This window comes from Xenopus laevis, chromosome 8L (assembly GCF_017654675.1).
Source record: "Xenopus laevis strain J_2021 chromosome 8L, Xenopus_laevis_v10.1, whole genome shotgun sequence".
Taxonomy (NCBI): Eukaryota; Metazoa; Chordata; class Amphibia; order Anura; family Pipidae; genus Xenopus; species Xenopus laevis.
Window position 1 is genome coordinate 126,229,585 of NC_054385.1, and position 22,549 is coordinate 126,252,133.

General features: G+C 41.1%; 1 protein-coding gene across 7 annotated transcripts in view; it reads left to right on the forward strand.

Annotated features, from left to right (window-relative positions):
- The first annotated feature begins 2,819 nt into the window (after positions 1–2,819).
- Positions 2,820–22,549, forward strand: part of LOC108699405 (putative selection and upkeep of intraepithelial T-cells protein 1 homolog) — a 43,489-nt gene continuing 23,759 nt past the window's right edge. For 5 of the 7 annotated variants that reach the window (XR_001932771.2, XM_018231474.2, XM_018231470.2 and 2 more), the window contains exons 1-3: positions 2,821–2,914; positions 12,791–12,884; positions 15,077–15,421. Coding sequence is in view for 4 of the 7 variants with exons in the window: in XM_018231474.2 (XP_018086963.1) it covers positions 12,812–12,884; positions 15,077–15,421 (418 nt within the window). In the remaining 3 variants the exon portion in view is untranslated. Of the gene's footprint in view, positions 2,915–12,790; positions 12,885–15,076; positions 15,422–22,549 lie in introns of all 7 variants that reach the window. The other 2 variants (XR_005963588.1, XR_005963589.1) reach the window with 1 other exon arrangement.

The following is a 22,549-nucleotide window of genomic DNA, read 5'->3' on the forward strand; positions in this document are numbered from 1 at the left end:
GGTGTGGCCACAGAAAGGGTGTGGCCAAAAATTGCTGCGCTACATGCGTAAAAAATTTTTTTGTCCCTCTTTTTACTTCCAAAATATTGGGAGGTATGACTTCTCTCAGCCTTCAAAAATACACAGGCACATAGAGAACATACAGAGTGGATTGGTCATACATAAATGCAGGCTGAGAGAAGCGCATCCCCAGCCCTGTGTGCTATCAGTTTAAGGGGCTGTAGGTCTGTGGATCTGGTGGAGAAGACGCATATGAATTAATCCATGAGATTTTCTTGATATTGTAGACTACAACTTGTATAGGCTCTGATTGTAAAATTCAGCAATATGTCATAAAACAAATAGATAAAGACACTGCTGGGAATTAGGGTTAAATATAAAAATCAGGAAAGTGTGTGTGAAGGGTAAAGTAACACAATACTTTTGCGTGTCAATAGTACACTAATTGTTTATATGACGAGCAGAAAGCAGCAGCATTATGGTTAAACTTTAGCTGCTACTTCTGCTCTGTAATACCGCAAACGGAGCTCCTTATCTGACATATGACACCCCCTCCCTTCTCCCTCCTCCGTTCTGATAAACTTTACCCTTGTGCTTCCTCATTCTGTCTGTGATTTTGAAAACTTACACAAATTCACTTGCTGTAGTCTTTCAGCCCTGGACAACTGCAGAAACTGGAGATATCACTAGAGGAGTGTGCAGGGCTGATTCTACCCATGATGCCTTGCTCTCCCAAGTCGGGGCTTCAGTCAGTATCTCGTGGGCATTTTCAAAAGCAGTTACAAATTGAGATTTAGTGAGATTTGAGTTGAATAAATTGAGGTATGTGGTTTGTTTTAACAGTTTTATTTTATTTTATTCCTAGTGTTAACTCAATCGTGACAGGTTTCCTTTAAAGCTACAATATCAGGACAGCGGGATGTGCAGAGAGGCCTGTGAGGCCCATTTACATCACGGAGACAGTGGCCCAATGGGCATTTGCCCAAATTCACAGATGGCCAGTGCGGGCCGACCTCCATGTTAGGTGAGAGATTCAGTCTCCACTCAGTTCCTTCTCTTCTCCCAGCAGTGACCTATAATATAGATGTACAGACATGTATCTGTATAGCATTGCTCTTACTATGGGCGAAATAAGTAGCACATTCACTGCCCTTACTAGTGATGGGCCGGCCCGAGATTCGCAGGACCTACAGGTTTACCCGTGGATCGGGCGGGTTCAAACCAGATCTTGCACAAAATCTTATGGTCACGGGTTGGTCCGGGTTGAGCTTGTCTCCTGCTCTGCCCCCCACAACCCAGCAATGCCGGCTTCTGGCCCCTAAAGTTATAGACTCGTGCCTGCCCCGCCCCTTTTGTGATGTCACTGTGGGTCGGTCTATTTGTAGAGGGGAAAGGTGGGCCGGGCACAGGTTGGGAGGGGGCAGTTTAGGGTTGGGTGCAGATTGAGAGTTTCTCTACCCACACACCACTAGCCCTTTTGTGCTGATGATGAAATCACCTTACCTCCAGTCTTAGTGGTTCCTCTACACTCATTGCATAGCAACAAGAAAGGCTTTGACCAGCTGATTCAGAGATGCCACAGCAGAGGGTACTGAGAGTGCCAGTCACCAGAGATGCCTTACATTACCCTGTACACTTGTTGTTAATGGAATTAATACAGGTAATACTCATAACTCAACACAAAAAATAATTGTTTTGCATAATAAAAGAAAACGTAATTCAAAGGAACTTTGCATTAAACATTCACTACAAATTTTCTATGGTATTTCAGTTATTTGTATGTATTGCGGGTGAAATGAAATAGAACAATTTGGAGCTCCGTATATCTCATATATGGGCCGTACCCATGTTCCTGACACTGATGATGAATGTCTGTATCTAATGTTTGATCTCATCTAGAGATGTGTGAGACATCAGAGTTTGGATAAAGCAAGGAAATCATACCAAGAAGGACACCAAGATTTCTCAAAAAGGTCAATCCTCCCTATTAGGTTATGTCGGGTTATATTGCCCTTTCCAGCAAAAGGAAGTGATGCCTGGGTTCCCATAATAGTCCATTGACTGAGTAGAAGTCTTACATCACATGGTACTGAATAGAAAAGAATAAGAATACTGAATAGAAAGATAAATAATAAAAAGTAGCAATAACAATAAATGTGTAGCCTTAAAGAGTATATATTTTTGGATTGGGTCACTGGCCCCCATTTAAAAGCTGGGACAAGTCAGAAGAAGGTAAATAATTAAAAAACTATAAAAAAAAAAGAAAGAAAGAAATGAAATAATGAAGACCAATTGAAAAGTTGCTTCAAATTAGCCGTTCTATAACTTAGTAAAAGTTAACTTAAAAGAGTGGTTCACCTTTAAGTTAAGGTGGATAGTGAAGGTGGGATCCTTTATCTGGAAACGAGTTATCCAGAAAGCTCCAAATTATGGAAAGGCCGTCTCCCATAGACTCCATTATAATCAAATAATCCAAATTGTTAAAAATGATTTCCTTTTTCTGTGTAATAATAAAACAGTCGCTTGTACTTGATCCCAACTAAGACATAATTAATCCTTATTGGAAGCAAAACCAGCCTATTGGGTTTATTTCATGATTTTCTAGTCGAACCAAATTATTCATAATTATGTGCATTATGGCATTGTGGATAACAGGTCCCATATCTGTACAGAGATCCGTGTAACACAATACTGTCCCTTTAACAACTACAGAACTTTATGTCGCTTTTTCCAGTAAAAAACAAATGATCTCTCGGCCGGTCTTATTGACTGTAGGAGCAACTGGGGGCGGGGCGATCATTGCTGAATTAACAAGTAAAATACCAGGGTAGGAGTGGCTTGTCTGTGGGAGAGAAGTACATTCTGGTGTCAGACACACAAGTGAGTCAGTTGAGAAGAGACACTGCTGATACAGGTACCGCTGGCAGTTGATTTACTCACACTTATAATGTCTGCTCTGTAACATTCCTCACCTCCTGCTATTCTCCTCATAACCAGCTCTTAGTATTTGCAAACTCACATGTCACAGGAAGTTTAGAATGAAATTGTAACATTGGTGATTGTGGTGTATGTGGGTCAGTACTCAGATGTACATATATACGTTTAGTCATATTTAGCTATAGATTATGTGCATGTGAGGTGCTGATATAGTGACATATAGTGAGTCCAGGGGAAGGTTCAGTGGAACTGGAAATGTTACCAAACTTTCTGCAGCTTCTCTCTGACTCATAACATTTCCTGCGGTTGTGCTGTTAATGTTTCTTATTCTACTTGTGGTTTCTTTTCAGTGTTGGGGGAGGGGGCTCAGTCTGCTACTTTGCTGTGAGTCAGTTAAAGGAGAAGTCTTATATTATATATTATTATATTACATATTATTATATTGTATATGAGCCAGAATGGGGGCATTCTGGGGGGGGGGGGGTTCCCTGGTTCTAACCCTTGTGATACAGACCATATAGTGGACTTTTAGTGGAGCTAGCAGCTGCCCAATTTGACCAATTTCTTTTTTAAAAAAAAAAACTCAAAATAATCTGACCGGGGAAAAAACAAAATCTTTCTGCCCTTAAGGTCTGATTTTGTTATTTTAAGTATTCATTGTATAACCTGCACCCAGGAATAGTGTTTTTGTGTGTGTGCTCTTGTTCGTTGTGTCATTTTCCAGCCCTAAATTGAAAATACAGTCTGTTGGGGGTTCACTTTCCCTGACAACCAAAAAAAAAAAACAAGGCTTCATTTTTATTGCTAAACTTACTTTTCTGCTTAAAGAACCCTCTCATTCTATCTTCCTGTTAACTGGATTGTTTGTTAGGTTAATTAAACCCTAGCAACCATATACCAGTGTAAAGTTAAAACAAGAGAGCTGCAGAACAAAATCACTGAAAAAAACTACAAACAATTAAAATAAAGACTGACTTTTTATTATTCTAGTACACGGCTGTCCAACTGGCAGCCTGCAACCCCCCTTCTGTGCCCCCCCACATGAAAGTCTGCCTGCTGTGTCTGCTTACTATGTGAAAACTTTTAAAGGTATCACTACAGACATTAACTGCCCCCTCCATTGTTTACGCCTCAAATTCAGGCTGTAATCCCCTGTATTATTCACATTGTAACACCTCTATTGTTCACACCCTAAAGCCCTCTACTGTTCACACCCACATTGTTCATCTGTTCACACTTCATACAAAATGATAATGGGGCACCAGCACTGTATGTAGTACATCTTAGAGTGGTCCTGGTTTCCCTGTCTCCTGCTCTGTTCTGTCTGCCCTATGCTCCCTGTGTGTGCCATACTGTGCCTGCCCTATGCTCCCTGTGCATGTCATACTCTGCCTGTCCTATGCTCCGTGTGTACCATACTCTGCCTGCCCTATGCTCCCTGTGTGTGCCATACTATGCCTGCCCTATGCTCCCTGTGTGTGTCATACTCTGCCTGCCCTATGCTCCCTGTGTGTGCCATACTCTGACTGCCCTATGCTCCCTGTGTGTGCCATACTCTGACTGCCCTATGCTCCCTGTGTGTGCCATACTCTGCCTGTCCTATCCTGCCTGTGTGTGCCATACTCTGCTGTCCTATGTTCCCTATGTGTGTCATACTCTGCCTGCCCTATGCTCTCTGTGTGTGCCATACTCTGCCTGCCTTATGCTCCCTGTGTGTGCCATACTCTGCCCGCCATATGCTCCTTGGAGGTGCCATACTCTGCCTGCCCATGGGTTAAACAATTGCAGCAGCACTCCGATATTTGATCAAAAAACTTTTTATTCGTGCAATAACGGCAACGTTTCGGACTATTCCAGCTCTTTATCAAGCCAAACAAATTGTGTAACAAACGTGCTTATAAAGGTGATTACCAGGTGCTTGATGGGAGGGTTTACCAATTAGTCACCACCTCCCAATTAAGAGACTCAATTCCCAGCAGTCTCTGTAAAATGTCTGTGAAAATTTGTGCAAAATTATCTCTCAAACAGCTCAATATATTGATAATTAAATAATTCGTCCATTGTGTTAAAAATCATTTAAAAAAGTTTAAAAATTTAAGAAAAATACATTTCGATTGTCAGAATTTTGTGAAACACAATGTGATACTGTAACATTATAATCCATAGTAGTGAGTTTAAATATTTGCTCTGTCACTGGAGTTCTGGATGTCTGTGTTTGTCAGGACACCAGTAATTCCCATGATAGGAGCAGTATATTTCTAAAATATAAAAAGAATACATGAGTATGAGCAATTCGAGTATAGTAAAAAGATGCTTAATAGTTGAAACATTGTCTATTCCATATAGAAACATTGTATACGTCGTAAAATTACATTTTGTTACACTAAAAGCACGATATAAGAAAATACCATCTCAAATAAATACTTTGGGAGTATATTCTCTGTTTAATCCCCCAGGGTTCAACGTGCCCAGTTTCAATATCCATTTCATTTCCATTTTCTTTAGCAGTTGTCCCCCACGTCTCAAAGGGCCCACACTATCAATCACTTGGTATCTTAATTGACTTACTGTGTGTCTGGCTTCCACAAAATGTGCAGGTATTGGCAAATGTGTATAGTGGCATCTAATGTTAGACTTATGTTGTTTAATTTGGTCTTTGACTTTTTGTGTCGTTTCTCCCACATATGCCAATCCACATGGGCACTTAATTAAATATATAACATATGTAGAATCACACGTATAAAAGTTGTTAACTTTAATCACCTTTCCCGTATGTGGATGTGTGAAAGTTCCTTTTGTGATATTGTTACAATTGGCACAATTCAGGCAAGGGATTTTGGGAGTTCCTAAAAACCTCTGTGTTCCTTTCTTTGATGGTCCCACATCTGCTTTTATGACTATATCTCTCAAATTTCTACCCCGTTGATATGCCATTAGGGGAACTTCATCATCATCATCATTTATTTATATAGTCTTGTAGACGAGAATGGGCAGAAGTGACCAGAGGAGAAGTGAGGCGAAGATCAGAAGCAGAGCGTAGGTTTCGTGAAGGAGAGTATTTGGAGATCAGAGATGAAATATAGAGAGGGGCTTCATTATTAAGGACCTTGAATGTGAGTGTTCATAATTTGAATTTGATTCTAGAAGAGATTGGGAGCCAGTGAAGGGACATACATATGGGAGCAGCTGATGTTGAGCGGCGAGCTAGATGAATGAGTCTAGCGGCCGCGTTTAGAACAGATTGGAGTTGTGAAAGGTGACTTGTTGGAATACCTGTGAGGAGTAAGTTGCAGTAATCAAGGCGGGAGATGATGAGAGATTGAATCAGTGTTTTAGTTGATTCTGAACTGAGATAGGGTCGTATTCGAGCAATGTTCCGGAAAGATTTTGCAAGTGTTTGAATGTGTGGTGAAAAAGACAGATGAGAGTCTAAGATGACTCCTAGGCAGCGTGCCTGTGTGGTGGAATGAAAGGTGGTGTTGTTTACGGTGAGTGAGATCTGAGGGACAGGGGAAGATCTTGGAGGAAATATAATAAGTTCTGTTTTAGAAAGGTTCAGTTTCAGGTGGAGCTGAGACATCCAGGAGGAGACAGCAGAGAGACAGTCTCTGACTTGGGAAAGGACAGAATTAGAAAGATCAGGAGTAGACAAGTAGAGTTGGGTGTCATCAGCATAAAGGTGATACTGAAGTCCAAATGACTGAATAAGTTTTCCTAGTGAAGTTGTATAGAGCGAGAACAGCAGGGGGCCAAGAACAGAGCCTTGAGGAACTCCAACAGAGAGTGGGAAAGTAGTAGAAGTAGAGTTAGAGAAGGAAACTTTAAAGGAACGGTCAGACAGATAAGATGTAAACCATGAAAGAGCAGTGTCACGAATGCCAGCTGTAGAATGTCAAGGAGGAGTGTGTGGTCAACTGTGTCAAAGGCTGCAGAGAGATCTAGAAGGATTAGAATGGAATAATGACCTTTAGACTTTGCCAATAGAAGATCATTGGGGAACTTCTCTAAATGCCGGGACTTGTGGAGCACACGTCTGTAAAATGTGCCAGTGTTTTGTAATTATTTTATGTATATGATTACTGGCCACATTAAATTTGCTAACAAAAGCCAATCTCTTTCACTTGCTGCATACAGGTATTAATGAGTGCTTCAGGGTAACCCCTCTGTAAAAATCTATTTTTCATCTCCTCCATTCTCATATTACTTTTATGTTCAACTGAGGTTATACGTTTTACTCTCATAAATTGTGTTTTAGGTAGATTATTTCTCAATGGGGTTGGGTGGAAACTAGAGTATTGCAACAAACTATTGCGATCCGTCTCTTTTTTATATAAATCAGTTTTGAGGGAACCATTTTCTCTTTGAATTGTTACATCGAGAAAATTAATTCTCACAGGATCATGTGTCATTGTGAATTTTATAGTGAGTACAGCTGAATTCAGCTGCCCACAAAACTCCATTAAACTCTCTATTGTACCTGTCCATATCATAATAATATCGTCGATATATCTCTGGTACAGTTGACAATATTGTATAAAATTCAGATTAGTGTATACATGCATATGTTCAAAAAAATTCATATACAAGTTCGCATATGTAGGGGCCATTACTCCCCATTGCGGTTCCTTGTAACTGTTGGAAGAAACTATCCTGAAAAAGGAAATAATTTTCTCTCAGGACAACATTTAGCAGAGACACAAAGAATTATTTTGCCTCCTGTGAATAACCATCATTGGACGAAGAAAAGGAGAGGAGGGAGACGCCACAGACGCAACATGAGACAATCGCAGACAACCAGAACGACAGACACGGACCCAAAAGAGACTTGAAAAGCAGCCCAAATTGCGCCAATCAGAAGCAGAGCCTAGCCAAGGTAACGGGCCCCCAATCAGTCAGGGGGAGAACAAACAGAGAATCCCCGGCTCCCTATACTCTGCCCACGCGGGAGGAACCTACTCATATAATGGTATCGCCCTGAGACACGACTGGAGCCCTGTTCACTCTGCGCTGCCGCTCCTCAGTGCCAAGTAATTAGGAGCCAGTGCCGCACACTAGGAAGTGACTCCGAGCCTCATGTGGCTCTTCATCCTGCTTGCTGCGGCTCAGTCTTGCGGCTTGCCTGTCAACGGTGCCTATACAGCCCTCGCACCTGCCGGCTGCTTCTTGAGAGCTGCTTCCAGTCGCACACTCAGGAAGCCGCCAGCAGGTGCGAGGGCTGTCACACACTCAAGACAAGAGAAGGAAGATCAGCATGGAGCTTCAGAAACAGTAGTCACATTAAACAGATGAGAACACTAGCATTTAATAGGGCTATTCACTTTCAGGGTTTAATTTATTTCAAAGTAGGCCTGCACATACACACTGCACTTCTGTTTGTTGTATTCTGTTATTGTAACAGTTAAAATTAAAAAATGGTTAAAACTTTTAAAAGTTTATAAGCTGTGTTATGTTTTGCGGCTCCAAACTATTTTTCTTTAGTGGAAGAGGGGGAAAAATGGCTCTTTTGATAGTAAAGGTTGCTGAACCCTGGGCTAAAAGATAGACTACAAAGAGTGGTGGTAAATGGAACATTTTCTAATTGGACCAGTGTTGTTAGTGGAGTACCGCAGGGCTCTGTACTAGGTCCTTTGCTTTTCAACTTGTTTATTAATGACCTGGAGGTGGGCATTGAAAGTACTGTTTCTATTTTTGCAGATGATACTAAATTGTGCAGAACTATAGGTTCCATGCAGGATGCTGACACTTTGCACAGTGATTTGTCGCAAATTCACTAAAATCCGAAGTTGCGCTCAGGGGTAGCGTAAGGTTGCGAAGTTGCGCTAGCGTTGATTCGCTAAGCGAAGCGAAGTTACGCTAGCGATGGTTAATTTGCATACGGCGCCAAATTCAAATTTCAGTGGAGGAATACGTAGAATCACTACAAATGCCTGGGAAACCTTCAAAACATCAAATAAAATGTTTATTTTGCCCTACACATGTGCCCACTGTATAGTTAAGTTGCCATGAGTTAGGAAATGTAGGGGGGAAGGAGGGGAGCCCCAAAAAAATTTTCGATCTTTTTCAGCCTATCACCCATAATATAGAAAAAACGCCAGCGTTTTTTGAGACTTAGAAAAAATGTGAACTTTTTTTGAAGCAATCCCTATCTACTCTATTGCGCTTCGCCTGGTCTGAGGTGGCAAAGGAAGCCTGGCATAAAAGGTAGCGTTCAGTACACTGCGCGCGTTAGTGAATTTGCGTAGTTACGTCCATTGTGAAAATTTGCCAGGCGTAAGGGTGCGAAGTAACACTAGCGAATTTACGCCAGCGTTAGGCGCTTCGGCGCTTAGTGAATTTGCCCCATAGTGAATTCACCTGTGGTCAATTGGATTCACCTGTGATCAATTGGCCACAGGTCAGTGCTGGGAGTTTGCCAACAGTGGGGCAAATTCACTAAGATTCGTAGTTGCGCCAGGCGTAACTTCGCCGCACTTCGCCAGCGCTCCACAAATTCACTAAAATCCAAAGTTGTGCTCAGGGGTAGCATAAGGTTGTGAAGTTACACTAGTGTTGATTCGCTAAGCGAAGCGAAGTTACGCTAGCGATGGTTAATTTGCATACGGCACCAAATTCAAATTTCAATGGAGGAATATGTTCAATCACTACAAATGCCTGGGAAACCTTCAAAACATCAGATAAAATTTTTATTTTGCCCTACACATGTGCCCACTGTATAGTTAAGTTGCCATGAGTCAGGAAATGTAGGGGGGAAGGAGGGGAGCCCCAAAAAATGTTTCGATCTTTTTCAGCCTATCACACATAATATAGAAAAAACACCAGCGTTTTTTGGGACTTAGGAAAAATTTGAACTTTTTTTGAAGCAATCCCTATCTACTCTATTGCGCTTCGCCTGTTCTTTGGTGACGAAGGAAGTCTAGCGTAAAAGGTAGCGTTCAGTACAATTCGTGCGTTAGTGAATTTGTGTAGTTATGTCCTTTGCGAAAATTCGCCAGGCGTAAGGGTGCGAAGTAACACTAGCGAATTATGCCAGCGCTCGTTAGTGAATTTGCGAAGTAACGAAAATGACCAACGCTAACGAATTGACGCTAGCGTTAGGCGCTTCGGCGCTTAGTGAATTTGCCCCTAAGTGCAATTAAACTGGTTAGAGCGAGGGAAGAGTTAAATTATGAGGGGAGACTGTCAAGGTTGGAGTTGTTTTCTCTGGAAAAAAGGCGCTTGCGAGGGGACATGATTACACTTTACAAGTACATTAGAGGACATTATAGACAAATGGCAGGGGACCTTTTTACCCATAAAGAGGATCACCGTACCAGAGGCCTCCCCTATAGACTAGAAGAAAAGAACTTTCATTTGAAGCAACGTAGGGAGTTCTTCACAGTCAGGACAGTGAGGTTGGGGAATGCACTGCCGGGTGATTTTGTGATGCTGATTCAGTTAATGACTATAAGAGGGACTTGGATGATTTCTTGGACAGACATAATATCAAAGGCTATTGTGATACTAAACTCTATAGTTAGTATAGGTATGGGTATATAGAATTTAATTAAAAGTAGGGAGGGGTGTGTATATGGATGCTGGGTTTTCATTTGGAGGGGTTGAACTTGATGGACTCTGTCTTTTTTCAACCCAATTTAACTATGTAACTATGTAACCACTCAACTCTTGTAGGGCTAGAGCTTCTAATGCATCACTTTAACTTTCCCATTTGATTAGATTATTCTTTGTTCGGACCAAAATTCTTTGTGTAAGCATGTAGCAACTTTGAACCATGCTTCAGAGGTCTCTACAAGAACCATATCATTATGATGTACAGAGACAGAGCTGTATCAGCGTCCTATTGACCTCCGGATACCACGCGCATTAATCATCTAATCCTCTATTGGTCGACCTGTGTCCTTTGTATCGGCTGATGAGCAGTCAGAACCTGCAGCCCCACTTTGGGCACCAAAATTGAAAAGGACACAAACAGTCCTGAGGATATCTATTCCCGTCCTAATTAGATTATAGGTGTACACCAGAAGAACCACACTGAAACTTTCAGCAGATTTGTTCAAACACCTTCTCCTGTGCAATCGTGCTCACTCTCCAGTCAGGCCACACCAGGAGACCCAAAGGCAATTTCAATAGACAACGGTATGGATGGAGCACATCAAACGCAGTCTCTGCCGCAAAACATTCTTTATTGCATCACAACATGTTTCGGACCCCAAGGATCCTTTATCAAGTGAAGTGGAACCACACTGACACGAGGCGTTCAGTATAGGAAAAAGCTTCTAATTTATTATGTGCGTGCAGTGCAATATATGGGTTAAGTAGATATCTTTCTAATGAAATGCTTACAACTATATCACTTATTATTGGGTTATAATCTACAGTCTGGTCATTTCCCTATGGGACCAGACTGTAAATTATATCCTTATAAACTTGGGTCAGCTGCTCACCACTTCCGCCTCCCTGCAGCTTTACTGTACCTCCGCTCTTGCCCCTTCCCTTCTGACTGCCAGGATTAAATCGTACTCCCGCAGCACATGCAGCAGGGAACGATCAGCGCCGGATTTCATTGACGGCCGCCCCTAGGCTGTGCGGTCCTAGCGCCCACCTACACCTCCCCTTCCCAGCGCGCCGGTGAAAAAACACCGTAATTGAATGGGGATGCACATGTCCCAATAATGCGGCTGGGCGGCATGCCGCCCCTATTTATTGCCGCCCTAGGTCCGGGCCTATGCAGCCTTGCCGCAAATCCGAGCCTGGGAACACTCCTCCTTTCCCCAGAGCCAAAACTCTAAGCCCCAGGGAGCGGCGATGTCAGCCAGTGATTGATGTCTAAGGAGGCGGGTTTTGACCTTATATGGCGCTTTAAGAGCAGCAGCAGCAGCAGAAAAGCTTGTGCTCTGAAACACAAATGGGAATGATCAGCGCCTCTCTCCCTCTTCTGCTCCCCCTCCAACCACTCTGTCTGCCCCTCCCACACCCTGTCACTCTTCAGTCTTGGAGACTGGGTGGGTGGGGAGACAGAGTGTGGATGTCACAGCTGTGCTGCACCGGCACTGCCCCCCTCCCCTCTGCTTCGCTGGCTGGAGTCAGACTGTGTGACTGCCCTGTGTGGAGACTAGGGAGACTCACACGGGCACACCCCTCCACAACTTCTCTTCTCTCTCTGAAACTTTAGATTATAATGAATAATGTACCCCCTACTTAAAATTTATAAAGCTATTAATAGTCACCTCGGAGTTATGTGACCTGTATAAAAGCACTCGGCCTGCGGCCTCATGCTTTTATATGGTCACATAACTCCTCGGTAACATAATATCTTTATAAATTACAGTAGGGGGTACATTATCCACTATATATACAGTGCAGCACATTTTTATTATTTACATTCCCTAACCAGTATTTGTGGTTTTGAGTTGTTATTATTATTATTATTAACTTGTATGTATAAAGCGCCAACATATTGCACAGCGCTGAGTTATTTAGCTTTTTAATCCGCAGCTCTCCAGTTTCTGCAATCTGGTTGCTAGGGTCCAATTTACCCTATTGGCCGGGCCGATTCCTTCCGGCCAGCCGAACCGGGCAGGGAGGAAAATCGCATGACTTTTTGTCACAAAACAAAGAAGTAAAAAATGTTTTCCCGTTCCTACCCCTAATTTTCATATGCAAATTAGGATTTGGTTCAGTATTCAGCCAAATCTTTAGCGAATGATTTGGGAGTTTGGCCGATTCCAAAATAGTGGATTTGTTGCTTCCATACTAATTTTTAAAACCATTAGCCGGTTTTCCTTGTTCCTTCATGCAAAGACGGTTACAGGAAGAGGAGGTCTCATATTCACATTTATTTATTTCCCCATTACAGATTTTCTGTTTGTTGTTGATTATGGGGCCCATCATGCGCATCATTACAATTGGCCTTTCCATTTTTTCGACACTATATAAAGAATCTCTTTCAGGTAAGTGCCTTTTAAACACAGAATGTCTTTGTCAATAGTGGGTGCTGAGGTTTCTTTAAAGGGGTTGTTCACCTTCCAAACGCTTTTTTCAGTTCAGTTGTTTTCAGATAGTTTCCCAGAAATAAAGACTTTTTTCAATCACTTTCCATTATTTATTTTTTACTGTTTTTCCAAAATCTAAGTTTAAAGTTAAATGTTTATGTCTCTGGTGTTTTTCTGGCAGCTCAGTAATCCTGGTGCAGACTCTGAACTGTTACAATTTTGCAACATTTAGTTGATCCATTTCTCAGCAGCATCTCTGGAGTATCAGCAACTATTGTATCAATTCTAACAGCTGTCTGTAATGAAACCCAGAGATTCTGCTCAGCAGGGACAAAGATAAGAAATGTATCAATTAATGTATCACTAAGGGCTGAACGCCACATGCTAGAGTCCTACAGCGGGTACCCTGCGGTTGCGTTTAGAGGTTCCAGGTGCAGGTATACCCGCGGGTCGGCGGTTTTGCGGGTTGCAGGTCGGGCTGCGGGTCTTCTCAATATCGATATTCACTCCTTTCTTCTGGTCTCATTTACTTCCGATGACGTCACTTCCGGTTTACAATGACAGCACTTCCTGTTTTACTCCTTTTTTTCCTGATCACGTCTACTTCCGATGATGTCACTTCCGGTTTACAATGACAGCACTTCCTGATTCTTGATGGTCAGCGGGTAGCGGGTCCGGGTTGCGGATAAGGTACTTGCGGGTAGGGTCGGGTAGTGGGTCCAAGCGGGTAAGAATGTGGGTTGCGGGTCCAGGTTGCGGATTGCAGGTTGTGGGTACGGGTACGGGTTCGGGTCCCAAAAAATGGACCCGCGCATGACTCTACTATTCTGCTATTTAAGCGTGGTCTGACGCGATGCCCAAAAAAACGCAGGCGTCACATCGGATGCGACGGAAATAAGGTAAGTAATAGCATTGTCGGATGCAGATGCTGCACGCTGCGTGACGTGTCGCGTCAGATCAACAATGTAACTTCCTACCACATTTCCATCTCTTACCTTATTTCCGTTGCGATGTGACGCCTGCGTTTTTGCGCAGCGCATTGGATTGCGCCGAAATTGTCCGTGTAGTTCAGCCCTTAAATGTATCAATTTAGAACAGTTTACAGGGTCAGCGACTCCCCATCCCAGAGCTGCTTTAGAAAGTGAAAAATTACACTTTACATTTCAATATTAGAAAAACGCCAACACATAGAAAATAGAAAGTAATTGAAAAAAGTGGTTATTCCTGGTGATCTATCTGAAAACAAATAGTTGTTTGAATGTGAACAACCCCTTTAACTTTTAGTATGATATAGAGAGGGATATTCTGAGACAATTTGCAATTGGTTTTTATTTTTTATTTGTGTTTTTTTTAGTTATTTAGCTTTTTATTCAGCAGCTCTCCCATTTGTAATTTATCTGGTTGCTAGGGTCCAAATAACCCTAGCAACCATGCACTGATTTGAATAAGAGACGGAATAGAAAGATGAGTTAAGCTGGCCACACACTAAGATCTGCTTGTTTGGCAAATGAGCGGATCTTTCCCCGATATGCCAGTAACGGCAGGGCTATATCTGCCAAAGGGCAGAACGATCGGATTACGACAAGGGCAATGGGCTCCAATGGGTCAGTTGGGGGAAAAAATCAAACATTCCCTATCGATATCGAGGCCAGATATTGATCGGGATGCCCCCATACATGGGCAGCTGTCAAATTGGTCTAAACGACCGATATCGGCAGCTTTACCTGCCCGTGTATGGCCACCTTAATAAAAAGTAGCAGTAACAATACCTTTGAAGCCTTACAGAACATTTTTTTTAGATGGGGGTCAGTGACCCCCATTTGAAAGCTGGAAAAAGTCAGAAGAAAAAGGCAAATAAATAAAAAAAAAACCTATAAAAAATAAACAACGAAGACCAATTGAAAAGTTGCTTAGAATCGGCCATTCTAGAATATACTAAAAGTTAACTTAAAGGTGGACCACCCCTTTAAGAATCTGTATAATTACTATTATTATTGTATAACTATAATAATTCACATTTCCTTTTTGGGGGGAGTGGTATATTTCCGTATGATATATTGTGGGCTTATTTTATAAAAAGCCATTTGAAGGTCTTTTCTTTCTTATTTTAATTCTTCTCCTGCACTTTTTTTTTTATCATTCTTTATCAGTCAGATTTAAGGTCACATCAGTCACATCAGTTGTTGCTACATTGGGGTCAGATGTGGTGTTACCTTGTCGTCTGACCCCTGAGATGAACGCAGAGAAGATGGAAATCCGTTGGTTTAAGCCAATGTACCAGCCGTATGTTCATCTTTATATTAATGGGAAAGACGATTACTCGATCCAAATGCCTCAATTTACTAACAGAACAGAACTGATAAAAGAGAACATCACTAGAGGAGTTTTCCCTTTAAAGATCCATAAAGTCACAGCTCAGGATTCTGGGGAATATTATTGTTTTGTTGAGTCCAGTGACCATCATGGCAGAACAATAGTACAACTAAATGTTACTGGTAAGTAGAGTTTTAACCAAATTCTTATAATTTTAGTGTCTAAAATTCTGTAAACACCACCAGAATCTGTTTCATATGTATCATCTGCATCACCATAACTAAACACTGTCCAACAGAAAAACATAAAATAGTATGTGAGTATTCACCACCCCCTCTTTTATTTTATCGTTTGTTCCTCTTAAAGGGGTTGTTCATCTTAGGGTAAACTCTGATGATTTCGAGAGTGATATTCTGAGACAAATTGGATTTGGTCTTCATTTCACTTTTTGTTCAGCAACCCTCCAGTTTGAAATTTCAGCAGTTATCTGGTTGCTAGGATTCAAATTACCATAGCAACCTGAATAGAGAAAGAAGTCATAACATGTTACCATACAGTTGTAGCTCAATAGTTATTTGGCTGCAGGGGTCAGTGACCCCCAAATGAAAGATGAAAAGTCAGAAGAAGGAATATTATTCAATAACTATAACAAATAAATAATGGAAGACCAATTAAAAAAATGTCTAGAATTTGCCATTCTATAGCATACTAAATGTTAACTTGAAGGTGGAGCATTGCTTTAAGATTTGAGTCAGTTGTCACTAATAGCACACTCCAGTTAGCATGCAGCTGTACTGTTGCCCTGCACTGGTAAAAATGGTATGTTCGCTTCAGAAACTTAACTTAGTTATTTGGCTGCAGGGGTCAGTGACCCCCCCCAAATAAAAGCTGAAAATAGTCAAAAATAACTACTACTATAGTTTAAATAAACAAGCTGCTATGTAGCCATGGGGGCAGCCATTCAAGACTGAAAAAATGACAGGATACACAGCAGATAACAAATAAACAGTAGTATACAATGGGATTCTACATAGCTCATCTTTTAATCTACCATGTGTCCTGTGCTTGAATGGCTGTCCCCATGGCTACACAGCAGCTTGTTTATATAAACTATAGTAGTACTTATCTGTTATCTACTGTGTATCCTGTACTTGAATGGCTGCCTCCATGGCTACACAGCAGCTTGTTTATATAAACTATAGTAGTACTTATCTGTTATCTACTGTGTATCCTGTACTTGAATGGCTGCCCCCATGGCTACACAGCAGCTTGTTTATATAAACTATAGTAGTACTTATCTGTTATCTACTGTGTATCCTGTGCTTGAATGGCTGTCCCCATGGCTACACAGCAGCTTATTTATATAAACTATAGTAGTACTTAACTGTTATCTACTGTGTATCCTGTACTTGAATGACTGCCCCCATGGCTACACAGCAGCTTGTTTATATAAACTATAGTAGTACTTATCTGTTATCTACTGTGTATCCTGTGCTTGAATGGCTGCCCCCATGGTTACATAGGCCCGTGTTTATATAAACTATAGTAGTACTTATCTGTTATCTACTGTGTATCCTGTGCTTGAATGGCTGCCCCCATGGTTACATAGGACCGTGTTTATATAAACTATAGTAGTACTTATCTGTTATCTACTGTGTATCCTGTGCTTGAATGGCTGCCCCCATGGCTACACGGCAGCTTGTTTATATAAACTATAGTAGTACTTATCTGTTATCTACTGTGTATCCTGTGCTTGAATGGCTGCCCCCATGGCTACACAGCAGCTTGTTTATATAAACTATAGTAGTACTTATCTGTTATCTACTGTGTATCCTGTAGTTGAATGGCTGCCCCCATGGCTACACAGCAGCGTGTTTATATAAACTATAGTAGTACTTATCTGTTATCTAATGTGTATCCTGTGCTTGAATGGCTGCCCCCATGGTTACATAGGACCGTGTTTATATAAACTATAGTAGTACTTATCTGTTATCTACTGTGTATCCTGTGCTTGAATGGCTGCCCCCATGGCTACACGGCAGCTTGTTTATATAAACTATAGTAGTACTTATCTGTTATCTACTGTGTATCCTGTAGTTGAATGGCTGCCCCCATGGCTACACAGCAGCTTGATTACATAAACCATAGTTGTGTTTCTGAAGCAAATACATCAGTTTTACCATTGCAGGGAAAATCTAAATTATTTATTCCTTACTTACTTACAACGCTTTCATTAAAGAAACAGTAACATCAAAAAAATGAGAGAAGCTCTCCCCACCTGTAGGTAGGACCAGCCCATGCCAATCAAACATTACCCCTCCCTTTAAACTCCCAGCAGCCCCCAAGCACAGTGTTTTTTTCCTACCTAGGCAGGAGCCTACACCAGAGAAGTTGGAGCCAGTTTTTAGGGTGTCAGACTGCTTTCTTGGCTCTTTGTGGTGAGGGGACATGACTTTGTCAAGCAGTGGGGGCTGGCTTTCCTGGACCCTGATTATGGGAGTGAAGTGCACCAGCCCTTTCAAGGTAACATAGTAACATAGTAACATAGTAAGTAAGGTTGAAAAAAGACACATGTCCATCGAGTTCAACCTTTTTTTTTATTAACTACCTATCTGCCAGTTGATCCAGAGGAAGGCAAAAAAACCCATCTGAAGCCTCTCCAATTTGCCTCAGAGGGGGAAAAAATCCTTCCTGACTCCAAAATGGATATTGGACCAGTCCCTGGATCAACTTGTACTATGAGCTTCTTCCATATCCCTGTATTCCCTCACTTGCTAAACACCATCCAACCCCTTCTTATACCTATCTAATGTATCAGCCTGTACCACTGATTCAGGGAGACAATTCCACATCTTCACAGCTCTCACTGTAACAAACCCCATCCCAATATTTAGGCGGAACCTCTTGGTGTTGCGCCACCTGCTGTTTCCCCCAACGCAAGCCCTTCCGGAAGCTTAGTCGATAGTGGGGCATAGGTGGAGGAGCAGGAGTAGTTAGCGATTGGCTACTTGCTGGTACGCAGAGAGAATGATACGGACGCGGTGTGTATGATGCAGAGTGTTCGATGCTGGTGTCATTTTTCCACATAAAAATTTGTCCGTATTCGCGATTGCCACTTCTTGATGCATCTTGGCTGGGTCAGTTTGCACAGCCCTGCTCCTCTACCTGTAAGACTCTGCACATTATGTGTAATGCTCTAGTATTCCAAATAAAGGAATGAGTGTGGCTTACCAAAAGTCTTTGTTGGTTTAATTCCACGGGTTATCCTGTGTTCGATATCCCAAATCAATGTATCAATAATGCAGTTAGTTGTGGAACAAACCCAAGGCAGCAAGTTGACTGCAATACTCTTTATTGGGAGGTAGAGTTACACAACATGTTTCGGGCGGAGCCCTTTGTCAAGTGTAAAGGAACATTTGACATAGCTAACATTTAAAACCTCATGTGACTCATCCAGTGCATCATGGGTAAACCATTAACCATTTAGTTAACCATTACATATCACATTCAATTAAGGTGCATTATGCTAAAGTGCAACGTGAATAAATACATTTATCTCAAATACATTAATAAAGATCAAATAACCATTGCATCAATTATCATGACCTCAATCCATATATAATACATAATAATATTACGTGTAATTAATCCATTAAAATTCCAATTCATATAGTGAGTACATATTAATAACCCAATAAATTCCATAAAAATACATTTAAAATCCAGGTAACTGCTTGATCCAGCCTAACCTGTAAATAATAAGGAAAATGCCATTAAGGCCTATCCAATCACTTGCGTTTTGTAACTATGTTGTGCCGGTTTAGCATTTATATTTATTTTTGCAGCATTGTTCCTACTCAATTATATGCTCACGAATTTTCAGCTACAGAAACTTGTATCCATGTATTATCTATTTGAGCAAGTATATTGCAAAAATGTTGCAATCAGCATAACGGCAATAGCTGAAAAGGAATTCTCCTAATAGAATGGACACACCCATACATGATTCAGCAGGAGATCCATGACATTACGACTAGCTGACTAGTTAAAAATCCTGAGGACGAAGAACAGAACAGTATTATTTCCAAAGACCTTTCAAAGAAAACATGCTAGGTTATATTGTTCGTTTAATCCTTTTGGGTAGGTACTTTCTAAGCGATTTATCCATCTAGCCTCTCTCTGTAATAATAAGGTATTATGATCCCCCCCCTCTAGTTGGTTTTGGTACTGTCTCTAGCACCTTCCATTTAAGCTGACATACATTCCATACCTCAATTTTATTTCCTGACCCGTAATTGGGTGACTTATATTGGGTCCTTTTATAATAGAACTACAGCAGTTGCAACTCATACAAGGGTATGTACCTACTCTAGGGGTACCTTTAAAGATTGTTGTACTACTATTGTCTGGTCTAGAAACGGAACATAATGTATCTCTTATAGAACTACCTCTTTTATACGAAAAGCGAGGGAGATTAGAAAAAATTGGCCCAAAGGTAGCATCAGTTTGAAGTATTGGCCAGTATTGTCTAACAATCTTTTCTACCATTTTGCTTTGTTTGTCATTTACTTATGAAAGTCAATCTATCCTTGTCATCATTCTTTTGTTTAGGGTGCAGTAGGTCACTCCGATTTATCCTATTTACCTCTCCTGCTACAGCTTTAAATTTCCCTTTCGGGTATCCTCTTTGTATGAATCTTTTTGTTAACTCATTACTTGCCTGTTCAAACTCAATTTCACTAGATGCAATTTTCTTTGCTCTCATGTATTGTCCCTTAGGGATAGCTTCCAAATTCCGAGGGTTATGGAAACTCTTCCTATGGAGAAGGTTATTCCTGTCCATTGTTTTGCGGTACAAATTAGTGACCAAGCTGTCATTCTATAATTTAATTTGTACATCTAAAAAATTGATGACACAATTAGAAGACTCACTTGTAAATTGAATCGTTCTATGAGCTTCATTTGCTATTTTTACCATACCTTCAAACACTTTTAATGGTCCATCCCAAAGGATCAGTATGTCATCCACATACCTATAGTAGTGTTTGATGTATCGCAAAAATGGTTCTTTTAAGAATAATTTCTTTTCTAAGTCATAGACAAATAAATTAGCAAGGGATGGAGCTACCGCTGAACCCATCGACGTCCCTTGTTTTTGCCAATAGAAGGAATCTTCGAATTTGAAATAGTTCTTTTTTTAGTACAATTTCGAGACAATCCAGTACAAAATATTCATATGAATTAGACATGTTAGTTTCTAATAGTGCCTCTTCAACACATTTGATCCCTTCATCCTGGGGTATAGCAGTAAACAAACTCTGTATGTCAGTACTACAAAGCAAGGTATTTGAATTCACATTACGAATTTCCCCAAGTTTAATCAATAAATCATTAGTGTCTTTTAGGCAAGTCAGCAGGTTACGGACTAGACCTTGTAGCTGCTGATCAATAAATTTAGAAAGAGGTTCAAGCACAGATCCTATGCCAGACACTATAGGTCTTCCAGGTGGATTTTCTAAGGTCTTATGTATCAACACATACAACATAGGGATTCTAGGGAAATCAGTAGTTAAATATTCTTTAGTTGTTTTGTCAATTATCCCAGTAGTGTAGGCCTCAGATATCATCAAATCAATCATCTTTTTCAACTTTACAGTAGGGTCACTATCGATAAGCAAATAATGCCCAGGGATCTATAATTGCCTCTTAATCTCTGTTCTATGTGTAGTTGTGTCCATTACAACGACTGCCCCTCCCTTGTCTGCCTTTTTAATTACGATTTCTTTATTGTTCTTAAGTGTAGTAAGGGCTTCCCTTTCTACATAAGTGAGATTATTAGAAATTCCACCATTTTTCCCCCAAATCTTTTTTACCTCTTCTGTAACCACCTGCATAAAGGTTTCAAGGGCAGGACAGGAAATATCTGGGACAAATGTACTTTTCTTTTTCAATGCTGGTACATTTAAACTATACGTTTTTATATTAGGCAGTACATCAAGAAAATTCATTTTTAGTTTAGCAGAACGAATAAACTTATAGAAGTCCACCTCCCAGTCAAAGAGTTCAGTAGAATAACTGGGTACAAAGCTTAATCCCTTATTGAGGACTTTAAATTCGGCTTTTGTAAGTGTATAGGAGGATAAATTAACCACTAGTTGGTTTACTTCTTGTGGCTGCTGTTGCTCCGATATCGTTGTGGGCAGGCGTCCCTTTCTATCGGGTAGCGCGGATTTTTCCTCCCTGATACTCCCGATCCATCTTTGGGGCGAGCGCCTAAAAAATGATGATCGTCTCTGTAAGATGCCTGCTCCTCGTCCTCTGTGCTTGTATATGCCGAGGAATCGGCTGTAACTGGATCACGGTATTGCTTAGTGGAGTAGCGAGGCGGTCTGTAGTTTCCACCATAGCGTTCTCTCGGCTCCCTTTGTTCCTTCAATTTCCTCGGTTCATCTATATTCCTCTGATGGTTGACGCCATATCTGGATGGGCCTTCCGCTCTTTTATTGGAACGTTCTCGGTTGCGCTCCTCCACGAGTAATCCTGGCCGCTTTCATAGTCGTTGCGGTCTCGCACGAACTTGCGCCTCTTGCGCTCCGTTATCTCCACTTGTAATTTAGCCAGGATCTCAATGTGCTCCGCAATGGCCGCTTCAACTCTCGCCGTTCCCATATTACTCGCAACTTCCGCCTTCACCTTTGCAGACTCCTCTGTTAACTCCTTCACTTCCATGTCCAGACGTTGCACTTTAGCATAATGCACCTTAATTGAATGTGATATGTAATGGTTAACTAAATGGTTAATGGTTTACCCATGATGCACTGTATGAGTCACATGGGGTTTTAAATGTTTGCTTTTTCAAATGTTCCTTTACACTTGACAAAGGGCTCCGCCCGAAACATGTTGTGTAACTCTACCTCCCAATAAAGAGTATTGCAGTCAACTTGCTGCCTTGGGTTTGTTCCACAACTATCTGCATTATTGATATAATGTTGTAGTATTCAGCAAATTATGGATCATATCATTGTTGCAGTAACGGCTGACCTAACACCAGAAAAGTCTGATCTGGACAAAGTGTAAAGCCAAGTCAGGATCAAAATATCCTCTTTCAGATTTCAATAAAAAAGAGACTTTAAAAGATTTAAAGAGACAGCAGCCTATACATTGTGCAGGTTGTGATGGAATGCTTGTTCCTTTGGAGAATGAAAGGCTGTGCTGAAAAGACCTGTTCCTTCTATGAAAGATTTTGTCTCCTGGATGAAAGAGGCTATACAGGAAACATTTGACTCCTTCAAACAATCCGCAAATCCTAT